The sequence below is a fragment of the Tursiops truncatus genome, chromosome 10, assembly GCF_011762595.2.
Source record: "Tursiops truncatus isolate mTurTru1 chromosome 10, mTurTru1.mat.Y, whole genome shotgun sequence".
NCBI lineage: Eukaryota > Metazoa > Chordata > Mammalia > Artiodactyla > Delphinidae > Tursiops > Tursiops truncatus.
In genome coordinates, this window is record NC_047043.1 from 68604857 (window position 1) to 68618357 (window position 13501).

Here is a 13501-nt window from a genome sequence, read left to right on the forward strand (position 1 = left end):
TTCTGAACTACTGTACAAAATTTTGAGGTAGGTAGACTCAGTTTTAGGGTTCTGTCTTTTTTTTTTTGAACCAGTGTTAAATTTGTTTCTACTTCACTTGTGTGAAAGTTTATCCGACCACTAGAGGTATATCTCTTCTTTACTACCACCCCAGAAGGAGCTTCCATTGGGATCTTTTAAAAGACACCAGCCCCATAATCTGAGATTTCAAGCTGGAGTTGAAGCAGTGCAGTGCCTGCTGTTGTTTAGACATTTCCATTGTCTGAAGTTGAAGGTTTTTGTGGGTGGTCCCCCTCTGTTCGGTGTCACTATCAACAAACGTGTGGAAAGAAGAAATAAGCACAGATGAGGACAAGCTTCAATCAGCTCTGCCTTAATTAGCGAGTCGGTTGCATTTGTAGCACAGGCAGAATCAATTAGGGAGCTGGGCTAGGAGACAGCACTGGCCCTGCCATCCGCCCAGCCTGGAGAATGTACGTAGGTGGCTCCACTGAAGAGGAAGAGATGCTGTCCCTGGCCTCCTCCTAAACAAGGCTCCAAGACTGCTTATTTCACCCAACTGTTTTTAGTTCTTTTATTTTCCAAGAATTCCTCCTATCTGCCAGGCTCTCTCTGCCTCATCTATCCACTCTCTTCCTTTCTTTCAAGGGCCTGCCCCTCTGAGGTGTCATTGTGTGGGTTTTTCTGGTTCCCTTGAAGGCAGGGACCATCTCTTCCACTGTCCCTACTGCTCCAGGTCAAGAGTGAAGCATGCAATGGGCACTTGATAGCATGTCTGTCTGTCGTATGGAGCAACCTGGTATTTCTGCAAATTGAAAGGTGGCTTCAAGGCTGATTCCAAAATTTGGAATTCTTCCACAAATGTGGACATGCTAGGAAGAGGGGGCTCATCTACAGCATTGAGGCTTTGTCTGTGTAATGATGCTTTCATTTTTAACATTTCTTATTATACAAAATAATAAAGAATGTTGATAGGCAAAAGGAAGAAAATTTTAAAAGTCACATGTAATCTTACCAAAAAGAACTCACTATAATACCATTGTGTTTATCCTGAAGGCCATTATATCAGGTATATGTGCTTTAAAAAAAGGTAGATTGTAACTTCTTTAAATGTCTTTTAAAATTAATAGCAAGTTGTGATAACCCTTCTAGTCCCTGAAATACTCTTTACAATATTTTAGATGGCTACAGAGCATTTCAACCTCCTTATTGTTGAAAATATAGTTTGCTTTCCTTTTTTTTGCTCCTATAAATAATGCTGTAATAAGCATCTGTGTATAAATATTTGCATATTTTCTTGATTAATTCCCTATAAGAAATTCATAGAATTGAACTTGGGTCCAATCATATTTAACTTTTGCATTCATATAAGGCTTTTTATATATTTTAGTTTGTCCATTGATTCAACAAGTATTCGAGTGTCTGCCTTGGGCTAGCTAGGCACCATAAGGGTGTTGGGGCCATAATGTGAGCAAGACAAATGAAGTCCTTTCTCTCATGGAGATGCCAACTATAAATATACATCTCTTCATAGCTGAAGTTTTCAGGGCTTGTCATTGTGTTTGGAATGAACTAAAGCTGTGACTTCTGTCTGGTCTCATATACTACAGTTGATGAAAGCCTCCTTCCTCCAAGAAGCAAACTTGAATCAAATCAAGGTTTTTTATAAAGTTTATGAACTTGGACCTTCAGAAATGTCAGAAAGATGTGAAGAGTGAGGGCCTGCCTGTTTACACACACACAACAGCATCTTGCCAGGCAAGACACAAAGCAAGTGCTTCTGTCCAAGTAGCATTTGGACTGTGGCTTTCCTCAGTCTCTGGAAGGTTCTCAGAATTGGCTCCCTCAGAGGCCTCACAAGGAGGATGATGAACTGATAAGGCAGGGAGTCCTCCTGGACCCCACCTTGCCCTGCTGTGCAAAGCTTCTGTGGAGGCACCAGTTCCACTTCAGGTATTTCCAGATTGCAGAGAATATCCAATTCTGTGCTCATCATCATCATCTTACATAGGATAGTTAGTGCTTCTGCCATTGAAATGAGGTTGTAGCTCAACTGACTACCTGATATGAATTAATACTCATTGTTCACATCTAGGAGATCCATCTTGTCTCTAATTTGGCGCTAGTATTAAACAGCTGCTACCTCCAGACACTTCAATTTGTAATATACACCGATAAGGAGAAATGGGGACTGACTCAGACACAGTTCTATCAGGTCTGTACTTTCTCCCCCAAATTGCAAACATCTGGACCTGCCTATTTAAAACCAGCTTTATTGGGCTATTGTGTTTTCACGTTTGAGAAACACAGTCTGCCTTCCCCACTGGAATCTAATGACAGTCTAATTCACTTTGTGGTAGTGGTGTCACAAGATGTGTACAAGTGCTTCTCTCTGCAGCATGTAGAGGGGGAGCACACGTAGTGAGAAGATAAGAAACAAAGGGTAGCTTTCCCCAGGCAAGAAAAATCACAATATGTCCCTAAAGAGTTAGAGAAAAGGGTTTCTGGAAAATAGGTGGTCCAGGGGGTGGTTTGAGACCTAGCAGAAAAGAAAGAGTGTACCCAAGACAGAAGAGAAGGTAATACTGATGACCACAGCATTTATTGGGTGCTTTATATACATCAGCCTCAGCTTAAGTACTCATGCCCTAGGTCCGTGACATATGTGCCCAAAAGATGGTGTAAAATTAAGCCAGGGGCTTTCTCAAACTCCACTGGAGCATGGGAGAATTATCCCAGGGTTGGGGGTGAAGGAGGGTTTGTTGTCAGGAGGAATTACATCATGATGAAGAGTCCATATTTATGTGAAATCATCTCGTGGCCTAGTATCAGTCAGGTCGGAAGGCAGGAATGGAAATCCTCTGGGCCTCTGACAAACAACCTACTGCAGTTTGGGTTTGGAGCTTGTTGGCGATGGGACCATTGCAATGTGTGAAGGCTTTTTTGGAAATTTCCATGAGGAGTTTGGCGTCAGAATGAGACAGACATGATCACTGGGACACTGCTCCTCTATTCAGTCTGATTTTATATTGACATGAGCAGTATCCCTATTTTAGGAGAAGGCGAGTGGCACCGTGTCTGTTACCCATAGAGCTGAAGATTGGAGAGCTTCCACAGAGCACTCATACCTCTAGCTCCTTAATTTTAGTTTGTCACCTGGTGGCCACAATACAAAGTAACCTAACAAAGCCAAGCATGTTTGATGAACACCTGCTCTCTAGCTATCTATCAGAATTCTGCACTCCCTGGGCACTGACAGATGCTAGGTGTGACCCAGGCAGCAAGAAACGGGGACCTGCACACTTCCCATATCTCCTTCGCTCACATGCACAATCTTGTTCCATTGGATCTCATCAAAAAACATAGATTCAACAGTAAAATTATTAAGAATTTCAAGATAGTGACAGCGTAGCATTAAACCAAGCATGGGCCCTTTGAGCATGGGGCGCTCTGTGGCTGCATATGTCATGTACCCATGAAACCAGCCCTGCGTGACATCCCTAGGGCTCTGTATGCTGCATCTTGTCAGGGATGTCGAGAGCTGCACCCTGTGTATTGGAAGGGGCTGATTGCATATGGGTTTAGATATGGGGCTCTGCACTTTGAAACCCACCTTCCTCTTACTTGCTCTGCCATCCTGGGCAAGTATTTCACCATTCTAAGCCTCCATTTGCCTATGTGTAAAATAGGAACCTAATAGTACCTTTTAGGGGTGTTTAGGAGGATCAAGTGAGGTTATGGATGAAAAATACCCAGTGCCCAGCACACAGTTATCATCTGGCCAGTGCTGGCTGCCATTGGAGGAATTGGGTGAGGCAATTTCTGCAAGCCTTCCCATGGCTGCAGCAACCCTTGTCCAGATGTAATGGGCACAAAATTTGGGTCTGCTGAACTCAAGTGACCTGGATGGGCATCACTGATAGGTGGTTGTTAGCCTTTCCCCCAAGTAACCCCAGCCAGGACCACTGGCTCTCAGTGACTCTGTGGATGGGGAATTGTGTTGTCTCCCGATGGCCACTTTATATATTAATCCCCTGCTTTTAATTGGGAGGGCTCAAACATTCCATTATAATTACATAGGGAAAAACATGATTGCTGTTATCACAGAGAGAGTTATCAGTATTGATTCAACTAAATCAAATGCTGGTGGAGGGAGAGGGTTGTTTCTCCAGGACCCTCCACTGGCCTGGATGTTGTGACTGTTTCACAGAGATAAGCAGCCTCGCCGTGCCTGCTGGCATCGGGCATAGGCAGCCGTGGCGCTCGTGCTGGTTCATCTCCCCAGGCTTTAAGCTGCACTAATTGCTTTGGAAGCGAGGCCTTCTCCTGAGCAGCAGCATATGCTGCATGAGTGCCTAAAGCAAAGATAAAAAGCCAGCCGCCTCCTCCTTTATTGAAGTTTAATAATAAAATGGAACCGTCACCATTCCCAATAAATGGTTTATTTTAATTTAGAAAAATAATGGAAACTGGCCACCTTCTGGCACACAGTTGTTGAGGACTCTTTTCCTGGCTTGGCTAATTCTGAACCTCCTGTTCTTTGGTAGCTTGCTCTGAAAGACACTGAGGCCTTGGTGTTGGTAAAATCAACCATGTGTCTCTCCATTTAATAAAACCTGGCCCTTAAAGGGTGAAATAAGTCATTTTTCAAGGTGGATTAGACTGTAAAGTTGTAAACCAGGAAGTTGACATAGGTGTTTAAGGTGTAAAGTTTTGCAGGATTTTTTTTCAAATATTTCTTTTAACAAATATGAAATTAAAGTAGTCTCACATGTTTCTGTCATTGCAGTTCTTTCAGATGATTTTTCCTGTAATAATAGTGAGAGGTCAGCTTGATAGCTCTTGCATTAAGAGGGAAAAGAAGGCATAGATGAAGGCAGTATCTTTACTAAGGCTTATAGAGGGGGTGAGTGGCAGAGTGGGAGTTGGAATTCAAGACATCTGGCTCCTGCTTGCTGCTTCTAAGGCACTGATGCTCTCACTTTTCTACCCAATACACAGAAGCTTTCCCATCCCCATTTCATAGGGAGCAAAATTGAGGCCTGAGAGCCAAAGCTACTTGCCTCGGGGTGTCATAGCCGGTAAATGGACTAGCCAGAACTAGGACTCGGTCTGTTGAATCCCAGTTCAGTTTGATTCTTGCGAAGTCCATGGGGTCTATATACCAGTTGCTAACATACAAGTATAATATGATTGCATTAAATATAAACATTTTTGATCTTACAGTAAGTCGCCAGACCTGAGAATAGGAAAAGAAATCTGTATTGATAAGAAGGCTGCAGGGCAGTCAGCCAGGCCCCTTCATTCCCTTTCAGACACTACCCTTGGAGTGCACACAATTAGAGTTCATCTTCAGCAAATTACTCCAGGCCATGGGGAGCAAAAGCCATGGCTGTTCCATCCATGTGCCCCACGAGTGTGCTGTGTAGGAAGTGCCTGTCTTTGTCTGGCACGGGCACTCAGACAATGTGCAAACCAGGCAATGCAATGACAGTGATTAAGAAGGGGAGGAGAGGGGCATAGATGAGATGAGAAGGATCATTGTAATGCAAGGGGGTCTTTGGGGAGGTATTGTCTCAGCCAGGGTTATTGTGATGGGCTTGGTCATCAAGGTCCTTTGGATTGAGTGGCCTGAATACAGCTAAATCTGGTCAGGCAAAGAGGCAAATTTATTGACTCGCTTACCTGAGAAAACTAAGCATGGCTGGATCTAGGGGCTCAAGCCATGCTGTCTTGACTGTATCTCACCCCCTTCCATTGTGGGCTCTGTTCTTCTTGGCTGTTACCTTTATTCAGATGATCTCTTCCTGTGCAGTGGCTGCTGGCAGGACCAGCCTGGCTCCCTGACCTCTCAGTAATCTCAATGGAGAGAGTCTTCTTCCTCACGTTCCAGTAGAAGCCCAACTGTGGCCTCTGGGATGGAATTCACAGACTGGACAGGGCTGATCAAAGGGCCCACCCCTTGATCTGGGAAGGAGAGAGAGAGATGTTAGCCTCATCCAATTTATATAAATTATGGGGTGGCGGGGAAGAAGGAAAATCAGAAGAAGGGGAAAGGATGCTGGACAGGCAAAATCACACATAGCCACTGGCCTTAGAGTTTCCTCTGACTCACCATTAGTCAAGAGGAAGGACCAGACTAGCCCTTGTGTCTCCAGGTCAGTATTATCCAATAGAACTTTATGTGATGATGGAGATATTCTTTAATCTTCACAGTCCAGTGCAGTGACCACCAACCATATGGGGCTGTTGAGCATTTGAAATGTGGCTTGTGTGATTAAGGAACTGAGTTTTTAATTTTAGGTAATTTTAATTAAATTTAATGTAAATAGCTACACGTAGCTCATGGCTACCATAATGGACAGAGCAGCTCTTAGTGGAGGTCATATTGCAGGAGATGGTTCCCTGGAAGGCAAGACCCCCTGTCCCCGCTTTGGAGGAGAGTTGGGCTGAGGGTTAAATGCAGAGCGTGGAAGACCAGGATGATGAAGTTGAGTTGGTTTAGGTTGTGGAGTAGGAGGAAAGGGAGTTTGGTTGTGAGGGAGAGGACAGGGAGGAAGAAATAAAGGGAGAAACTTTCATCTGTGACATCATTTGGAAACCTCTAACTTGAGGAAATATTTTTTCTGTCTCATATATGAACCCAGTTTCTACCAGGAAGAAACAAAATCACAATTGACCTTGTTATAATAGCAAATTGAGGGGAATTCCATGACATTTTATTGCATTTTACTCTAAATGTCCAACAATAAAAGCAACCATTGCCTGAAGCAACATTCTGCACATGACATGCAGCTACACATGGAGTAAAAGAAAAATTGGTGTGTTATTAAAAAAAACTGTAAACTTGTGTGATTGAACACAATTAAATGCAGTAGACAGAAATGACATCAAATGAATAGAACGAACCAAGGCAGCGTCCAGTCACTGGGATGTGAATCTGGGGCCGGTTAAAGACCAGACTTTCTGATGTGCCTGTCATCCTGCTCTGTGTCCTGTAGGGTATGTTGGGGCCACCCTGAGGTGGTGCTTGTCAAGCCTAAGTCCTCTTGGTGGTCACCACTCACCCACAAGTCGGGTTTCCAAGGGTGGAGGTTCTTGGAGAAGGCAGACTGATTTGCTCTGATCCTCTCTTGCCCACCTGCAGCGGGATGCATGGGCTTCCGCAGATTCAGTCAGTTTCCTAGGTTTGTCCACCGAGTGCTCATGGAGAACATGCCATGAGCTCGGCATCCTGTTGGGCCTTAGGCATCAAGCAAGAATAACAGAGAAGCAGGAAACTTGGTTCCTGGATGTGTGGTTTGCCTGGGTCCCTGGTCCTCAGCATGCCACTTGATAATCACCTGTAGACTCAGCTGCAGCCCAAGTGCAGGGATTAAGAGCAACCATACTGGAGACAAACTGGCCAGGTGTATGTCAAGCTCATAGCCAGTGCCTGGCATGCAGGCTATCCCCCCCACCCCCCACCAAAAAAAAAAGAGCAGCAGGTGTGTAGTGGAAAGAAGGAAGGCATGAGAGCCGCTGAAGCCAACCTGGGTAGAACCTGTGCCAGGCAGCTTGGAGGTATGTGAATTTAGGCGCAGTACTGGACCTCAGTCTTAGCATCTGCAGAGTGGGATGATGGAACTTCACAGGGTTGTTGTGAGGACCCAGTTGACTGGTGTTTGTTAAGGACCTAACACAGAGCAGGCTTCCAGAACCGCGGCTGCTCTGGTAAGCATGAGATCATGGTTGCTGGAAGGGTTGGACCAGGGAAGAGGTCTTGTGGATGATATGAGGATCCCCAGGGTGATTTGCCAACTTCACATCCAGCCTTGATTCATGTTAGGCTTAGGTGTCATTAAAGCTGATCACCAGGGCTTCCCTGGTGGCACAGTGGTTAAGAATCCGCCTGCCAATGCAGGGGACACGGGTTTGAGTCCTGGTCCGGGAAGACTCCTCATGTCGCGGAGCAGCTAAGCCCGTGCGCCACAACTACCGAGCCTGCACTCTAGAGCCCACGAGCCACAACTACTGAAGCCTGTTCTCCTAGAGCCCATGCTCTGCCACAAGAGAAGCCACTGCAATGAGAAGCCCGTGCACCGCAACAAAGAGTAGCCCCCACTCGCCACAACTAGAGAAAGCCCGTGTGCAGCAACGAAGACCCAACACAGCCAAAAATAATAAATAAATAAATTTATTTTTTAAAAAATAAGTAAAGCTGATCACCATAAGGATCCCACTCAAGCTTTCCAGTCCAGTTTGCCAGCAAACCTGCAGTCCATCCTGATGACCAGAAACCCCAGGCAGAGCAGCATCTTAGAACCATCGGTCATGTCCTAGGATCAGTCTCTATGATGCTTCGATCACTTTCGGAGTCCTCAGGCAGACACATTATGAGTGGGTGTCACCATGTGGATGCTGATGGCACACTTGGAGCACTGTTGGGTCTCAGGCACAGTAGGAGAAAGGAAGCCACTCCTAGGCCAGGAAGTCACTGGCAAACCTTTACCACTAACCCAGCCCTCTTGCCCCTCTCCCTCCTAGTGACTTTTCCAGCCGTTTCCCCAGCAGACAAGGGTATAGATGCCTTTGGAAAGAGAATAATTCATTTCAATAGAAAAGATACAGTTTTGGAATGGGTCAGTTGGAAAGTGATGCCAGGTGCTGTGTTGCTGTGGACATAGGCTTTGGGCCAGTGACCATCATGTACATTCCTGTGTACCTGGGCATGCACCTGGGCCCGCTCTTGCCTCTTTGTTGGGAAGCAGAAATGTTTGGGTTTCACAGTCACTTTCTTTGTCCCCTTTACTTTCCAGCTAATGCTGGGCTTCTGTGGAACGGACATAACAGGAGGTCCTGGGGCTGCTCCTGAAGAGGCTTCTTCCCATCTGCCTGTTCCTCGAAGCCCTCTCTATTTGTAGCCTGGATTTCCTTTCCATAGTCACAGTTCTCATGCTGTGATCCAGTCTCTAGCCTCACTCTTTGGCTCTTTGGAGGTGGCTATTGAGCACCTTCTGTGTATCAGAAACGTGGTAGATGTAGGGGACAATAGACAACCAGACATGCCATGTCTTAGGAACATCACAGTCTTAAGTGGGGAGGGAATCTAATCAGGCGATTACACACCTGAAGTGCTAAGTGCATGGTGGATCTGAGCCTGGTGTGCCAGCCTGGGCTTGCAAGGAAGCATTCCAGGCTCTCAGGTGGGTGTTCTGGGAAGGTTCCCAGGGCAGGAGGGGGTGACGTTCAAACTGAGACCCCAAAAGTAGGTAAGAGAGACCATCACGATGGGGAGGGGAGGGCAGAAAATGGATGGAGAGTGTGTTCCCAGTGGAGGGAGGGCATGCATGGAGTCTTAAAAAATCATCAAGAGTGGGAAAATAGAGGGTGGGAGAGTGGAGAGTCATGGGAGATGAAACTGGAGAGGAAAGCAGGAATTTTCAACAAATTGCATACTTTTCACCAAAATCTGAACTACTTTTCCCCTAAAATGTAATCAAAGCTAAAAAAAATACACATGGAAGGTAAATTTTATATTGAATATGTTCTTATGTTTTGAATTTGAAAGGCAGAAGCCAAATTATGACCATTTGGGTCTGAGAATCACTGGTTTTGCCTTGGCATGTGCTTGTTCATTCAAGGTTGGTGTTTCATATAACAGGACAGATGCTAATGGATTTTTTTGCTTTGCTGTTTCAGCACTTCAGGGAGCATCTAGACAAACTTTTTGCCAAAGGAATCGGAATGCTGGATATAGCTCTGAATGAGGCCTTCAACATTCTCAGTGATGTAAGCTCCTCTTTGATTTGCCTTTCTTTTCTCCAGGAGAATAGATGGGATTTTTTAAAAAGTTGTGGACCAGCATTATTGTTAGCCCTGGCTGTCACTGAGCAGTATTCACAGGCATAGAATGTGGGGAAGGTAAGGCTGGCCATATGAGTGATCTGGTGAACCAGGTCCACCTGGTGAAGCCATACCAGCCCCCTGCTGGGCAGAGTTGATGGTGCAGTCTGGTCAGGGGACTCACCTGACACACTCATTGACTCTGGGGCTGTTAGTGTCTCAACACTAGAGCACCATCTAATGCAGATTTCTTTTCACCTGAAAAACTCTCAGTTTCTTCATGGAGTAGACTCACTTCTTACTGTGTCACACTGAGTCCCTGCCTGTGGCGCTGTTCAGAGGGAGAAGGGCTTCTCTGTGTGGTGTTTAGGGAGTGCTACAAGCTCTACCTATCCCTCCCTCCAGCCCCCTGGAGATTCAGAGTACGCAGTGCACACTCAAGTCTTCAGTAAGTACTGCAAAAAAGAATGCCGCTTCACCTGCTGTCTCTCCCACTTCTTTGAACAAAGAATCCTTTTTTCAAGTAGCACCTGTTAACATCCTGTGAAATATGTTGGGGAAGCTTGGGTTGGTTATTCTTCCCCTTGAATGCAATTGTGTTAGGCTAGAACAACATGCATCTTTGTGATCTTTTTACTCTGGGAGGGCAGTAGGAAAAGAAATGACTATATTAATGCAGGTTCTGTATCATTTATTTAACTACTATATATTGCATGCTCTTTAGTGTCAGACACTGGGAATAATACACCAGTGAACAGAATAGACAAAGGGTTTGCTTTAATGGACCTAACATCCTACTGAAAAGGTCAGCAACCTATGGCCCAGGAGACAAATCAGCCTGCATCTTGTTTTTGTAAGTAATGTCTCATTGGAGCACAGCCATGCCCACCTGATTATGTATAGACTATGGCTGTTCTTGCACTACAATGGCAGAGTTGATTAGTTTCAATAGATACCATGTGGCCTGTAAAACCTAAAACATTTACTATGTCGCCCTTTACAGAGGTTTTCTGACCCCAGTTCTAATGGGAAGAGACACATGAAGTGAGTAGTCTTAAGGAGAACAATAGCACCACTGTTTCAGTGTGATAGGACTTGCTTCTTTACACAGTGAGGTCAGGGAAGAGCTCTCTGATTATGTGATGTTGGAGTAGAGACCTGAAGGAAGTGAAGGAGCAGCCATAATGGATATCTTGAGGAAGAAATTTCCAACAAGAGGAACAGCAAATGAAAAGGCCCTGAGGCAGGGACGTTTGACATATTTACAATACAGCAAGGAGACCAGTGTGACAAGAGCAAAGTGGGGAAGAAAGAGTGTACTAAGAAATGAGATCACGGAGGTAGCAGGATCATGTGGACCTAATAGACACTAGTGAGGACTTTGGCTCTTGCTCTGCATAGGATGGAAAGTCACTGGAGTCTGAGCAGAGAATGACACAATCCAACTTGGATTTTAACAGTATCCACCGGCTGCTGTATTGATAAACAAGGACAGTAGCCGGAAGGACATTATCTAAGTGACATATAATGGTGGCTTTGGATGAGGGAGGTAGCAGTTAAAATGTTAAGGAGCAGAAAAATAGAAACCACTCTAGGTATTTCAAACAGCAGAAGTTGAACTCAGAAAGTTGGTTGCACAGGGGATGGAAAAGCTGAGAAATCAAACAAAGAATGAAACAATCCATGGATTAGTACCAGCAGGAGGTAGCTCCTCTCTAGGGCAGGAAGGACAGCAGGATGGAGGGATGCCATCAGAGCCTCCTCATTGTGGCTGTCCAGATGGGAATAAAACCATGGAGGGGGCTGCCCAGCACAAGCTGGAATCCTGGGGAGAAGGGCCTGTCCTGTGGAAGCTAGTGCCTTGGAGGAGATGCTGCTATTGCTGGAAAATGCCCAGGCCCCCAAAGCAGAGAGAAAGGGAGAAATGACTTAGAAATACCTTGGCTTCTCTCTTGTGGCCTTCAGTGTTTGTTCTCCTTAAGACGAAACTTGTCAAAACTGTTGGAGAGCCTGGGAAATGTGGTTTTCAGGAAAAAGACACATGGGGTGGAGCTGAAAGCAAACAAGTGACAGCTATGTTGAGCTGTCGCAGGAGCTGGGAGACCAGCTGGAGGCTCAGAGGCCTCGCCTCTAGGTAGCTCTCTGGGCGGCCTGCTGTCAGTTTCCAGGTGGGCATTCACCCAGCACTGCACTTGTTTTGGTGGTCAGTTATGCCTGACTCCATAACTTGAGTTTTTCCCACTCAGCTACAATGGCCTCTCAAGCCAAGGGTAGGCCCTGATTCTAGACTCTTTTACCAATAATATCTACTCACACATAGAAGGCCATTTACGTCTCAGTCCTGAGCCAGTATCATGTACAACTGCAGAGGAGAGAAACATAAGGAGGGAGGGTGTCATTTCAGCTTCCTTCATACAAATAGGAGGCCCTTCCTTCTCACCTCGCTCCAAAGTGCTGTTGGCTACAGATAATTAGCATTTATGTACAACTCGGTGTTTGGGACAGCACATGCCTATTAACAGCGTGTTAATAATTAATAAACATAACTGACCAGAGTCAAGGACCAAGTTACATCTTTAAATTCTGCTTTGAACCCTGGGTAGGCACCTTCTCAGGACTGGGAGATGCTGAGCCCTTCATCTCAGCAGGCTTTTGCTAGGGGGTGATATTGAAAGGACTTGCCACATTTGGGAAACTGGTTCTCTTTATTTCTAAATCCTGGTGTCTAGTGCAGGGGGGCGGCTACTCTGAGCTGGGGAGTCCCTTGCTTGGAAATGTGCCCTGCAGATTTCTGTTTTTCCTGTTCTTTGGCAGAAGTGGTAAAGGAGTGGAGAGTTAGGAGACACTTCTTGTATTTAAATTTGTGGCTTCTGGAGTCAGGCAGGCTGGGCTGAGAAGCCTGACTCAGAACTTGCTGTGTGACCTTGAAAAAAACTCTGCTCGGTTTTGCCTTTATTTTCCTCATCTGTAAAATGGGGATAGGAATAGACCCAGCACTGGCCACTTAATTTGTGAAGCCCAGTGCAAAATGAAAATGCAGGCCCTTGTTCAAAAGTTAAAAAGAATTTTAGGAGAGTGACAGCAGAGTGTTCAACTAAGTGTGGGGCCCTGTACAGCTATGCACGTCACATGCCATGAAGCTGACCCTGCTGGATGGGGGCTGAGGATTCAGCATGAGGAAGTGGTGCCCTGCTCCCTTTCAGCAGTGCTGGGTTGGGTGGGAAGTGCCATCTCCGTGACCACAGAGACACTAGGCAACCTCAACTTTTGCCAGGTTGCCTATGGTTTCTAGAAGCAGCTCCCACTCTTGATGCTTTGGTACTACTCCCTGCCCAAATCCTCAGGAATATCTGCTTGTCTTCATCTGACCCTTTCTTCTTTTCCTTGCCCTGGCACCTTTTCTCTCCCCATCCATTTCACTTATCAATTTTGTTTTAAGACACTCCTAAATAAAGAAGATGTGGTACATATATACATGGAATATTACTCAGCCATAAAAAGGAATGAAATCGGGTCATTTGTAGAGATGTGGATGGATCTAGAGACTGTCAAACAGAGTGAAGTAAGTCAGAAAGACAAAAACAAATATTGTATATTAACATGTATATGTGGAACCTCGAAAAATGGTACAGATGAACCGGTTTGCAGGGCAGAAATAGAGACACAGATGTAGAGA

The 13501-nt window shown here is 45.4% G+C and overlaps 1 protein-coding gene across 2 annotated transcripts in view; it reads left to right on the forward strand.

Moving 5' to 3' along the window:
- Window positions 1-13501, forward strand: part of CACNA2D3 (calcium voltage-gated channel auxiliary subunit alpha2delta 3) — a 788131-nt gene that overhangs the window by 388171 nt on the left and 386459 nt on the right. Inside the window, exons 10-11 of one of the 2 annotated variants that reach the window (XM_073811245.1) lie at window positions 9682-9771; window positions 13265-13387. In XM_073811245.1, coding sequence (XP_073667346.1) covers window positions 9682-9771; window positions 13265-13387 — 213 coding nt within the window. The remainder of the gene's footprint in view (window positions 1-9681; window positions 9772-13264; window positions 13388-13501) is intronic. The other variant, XM_073811246.1, reaches the window with a different exon arrangement.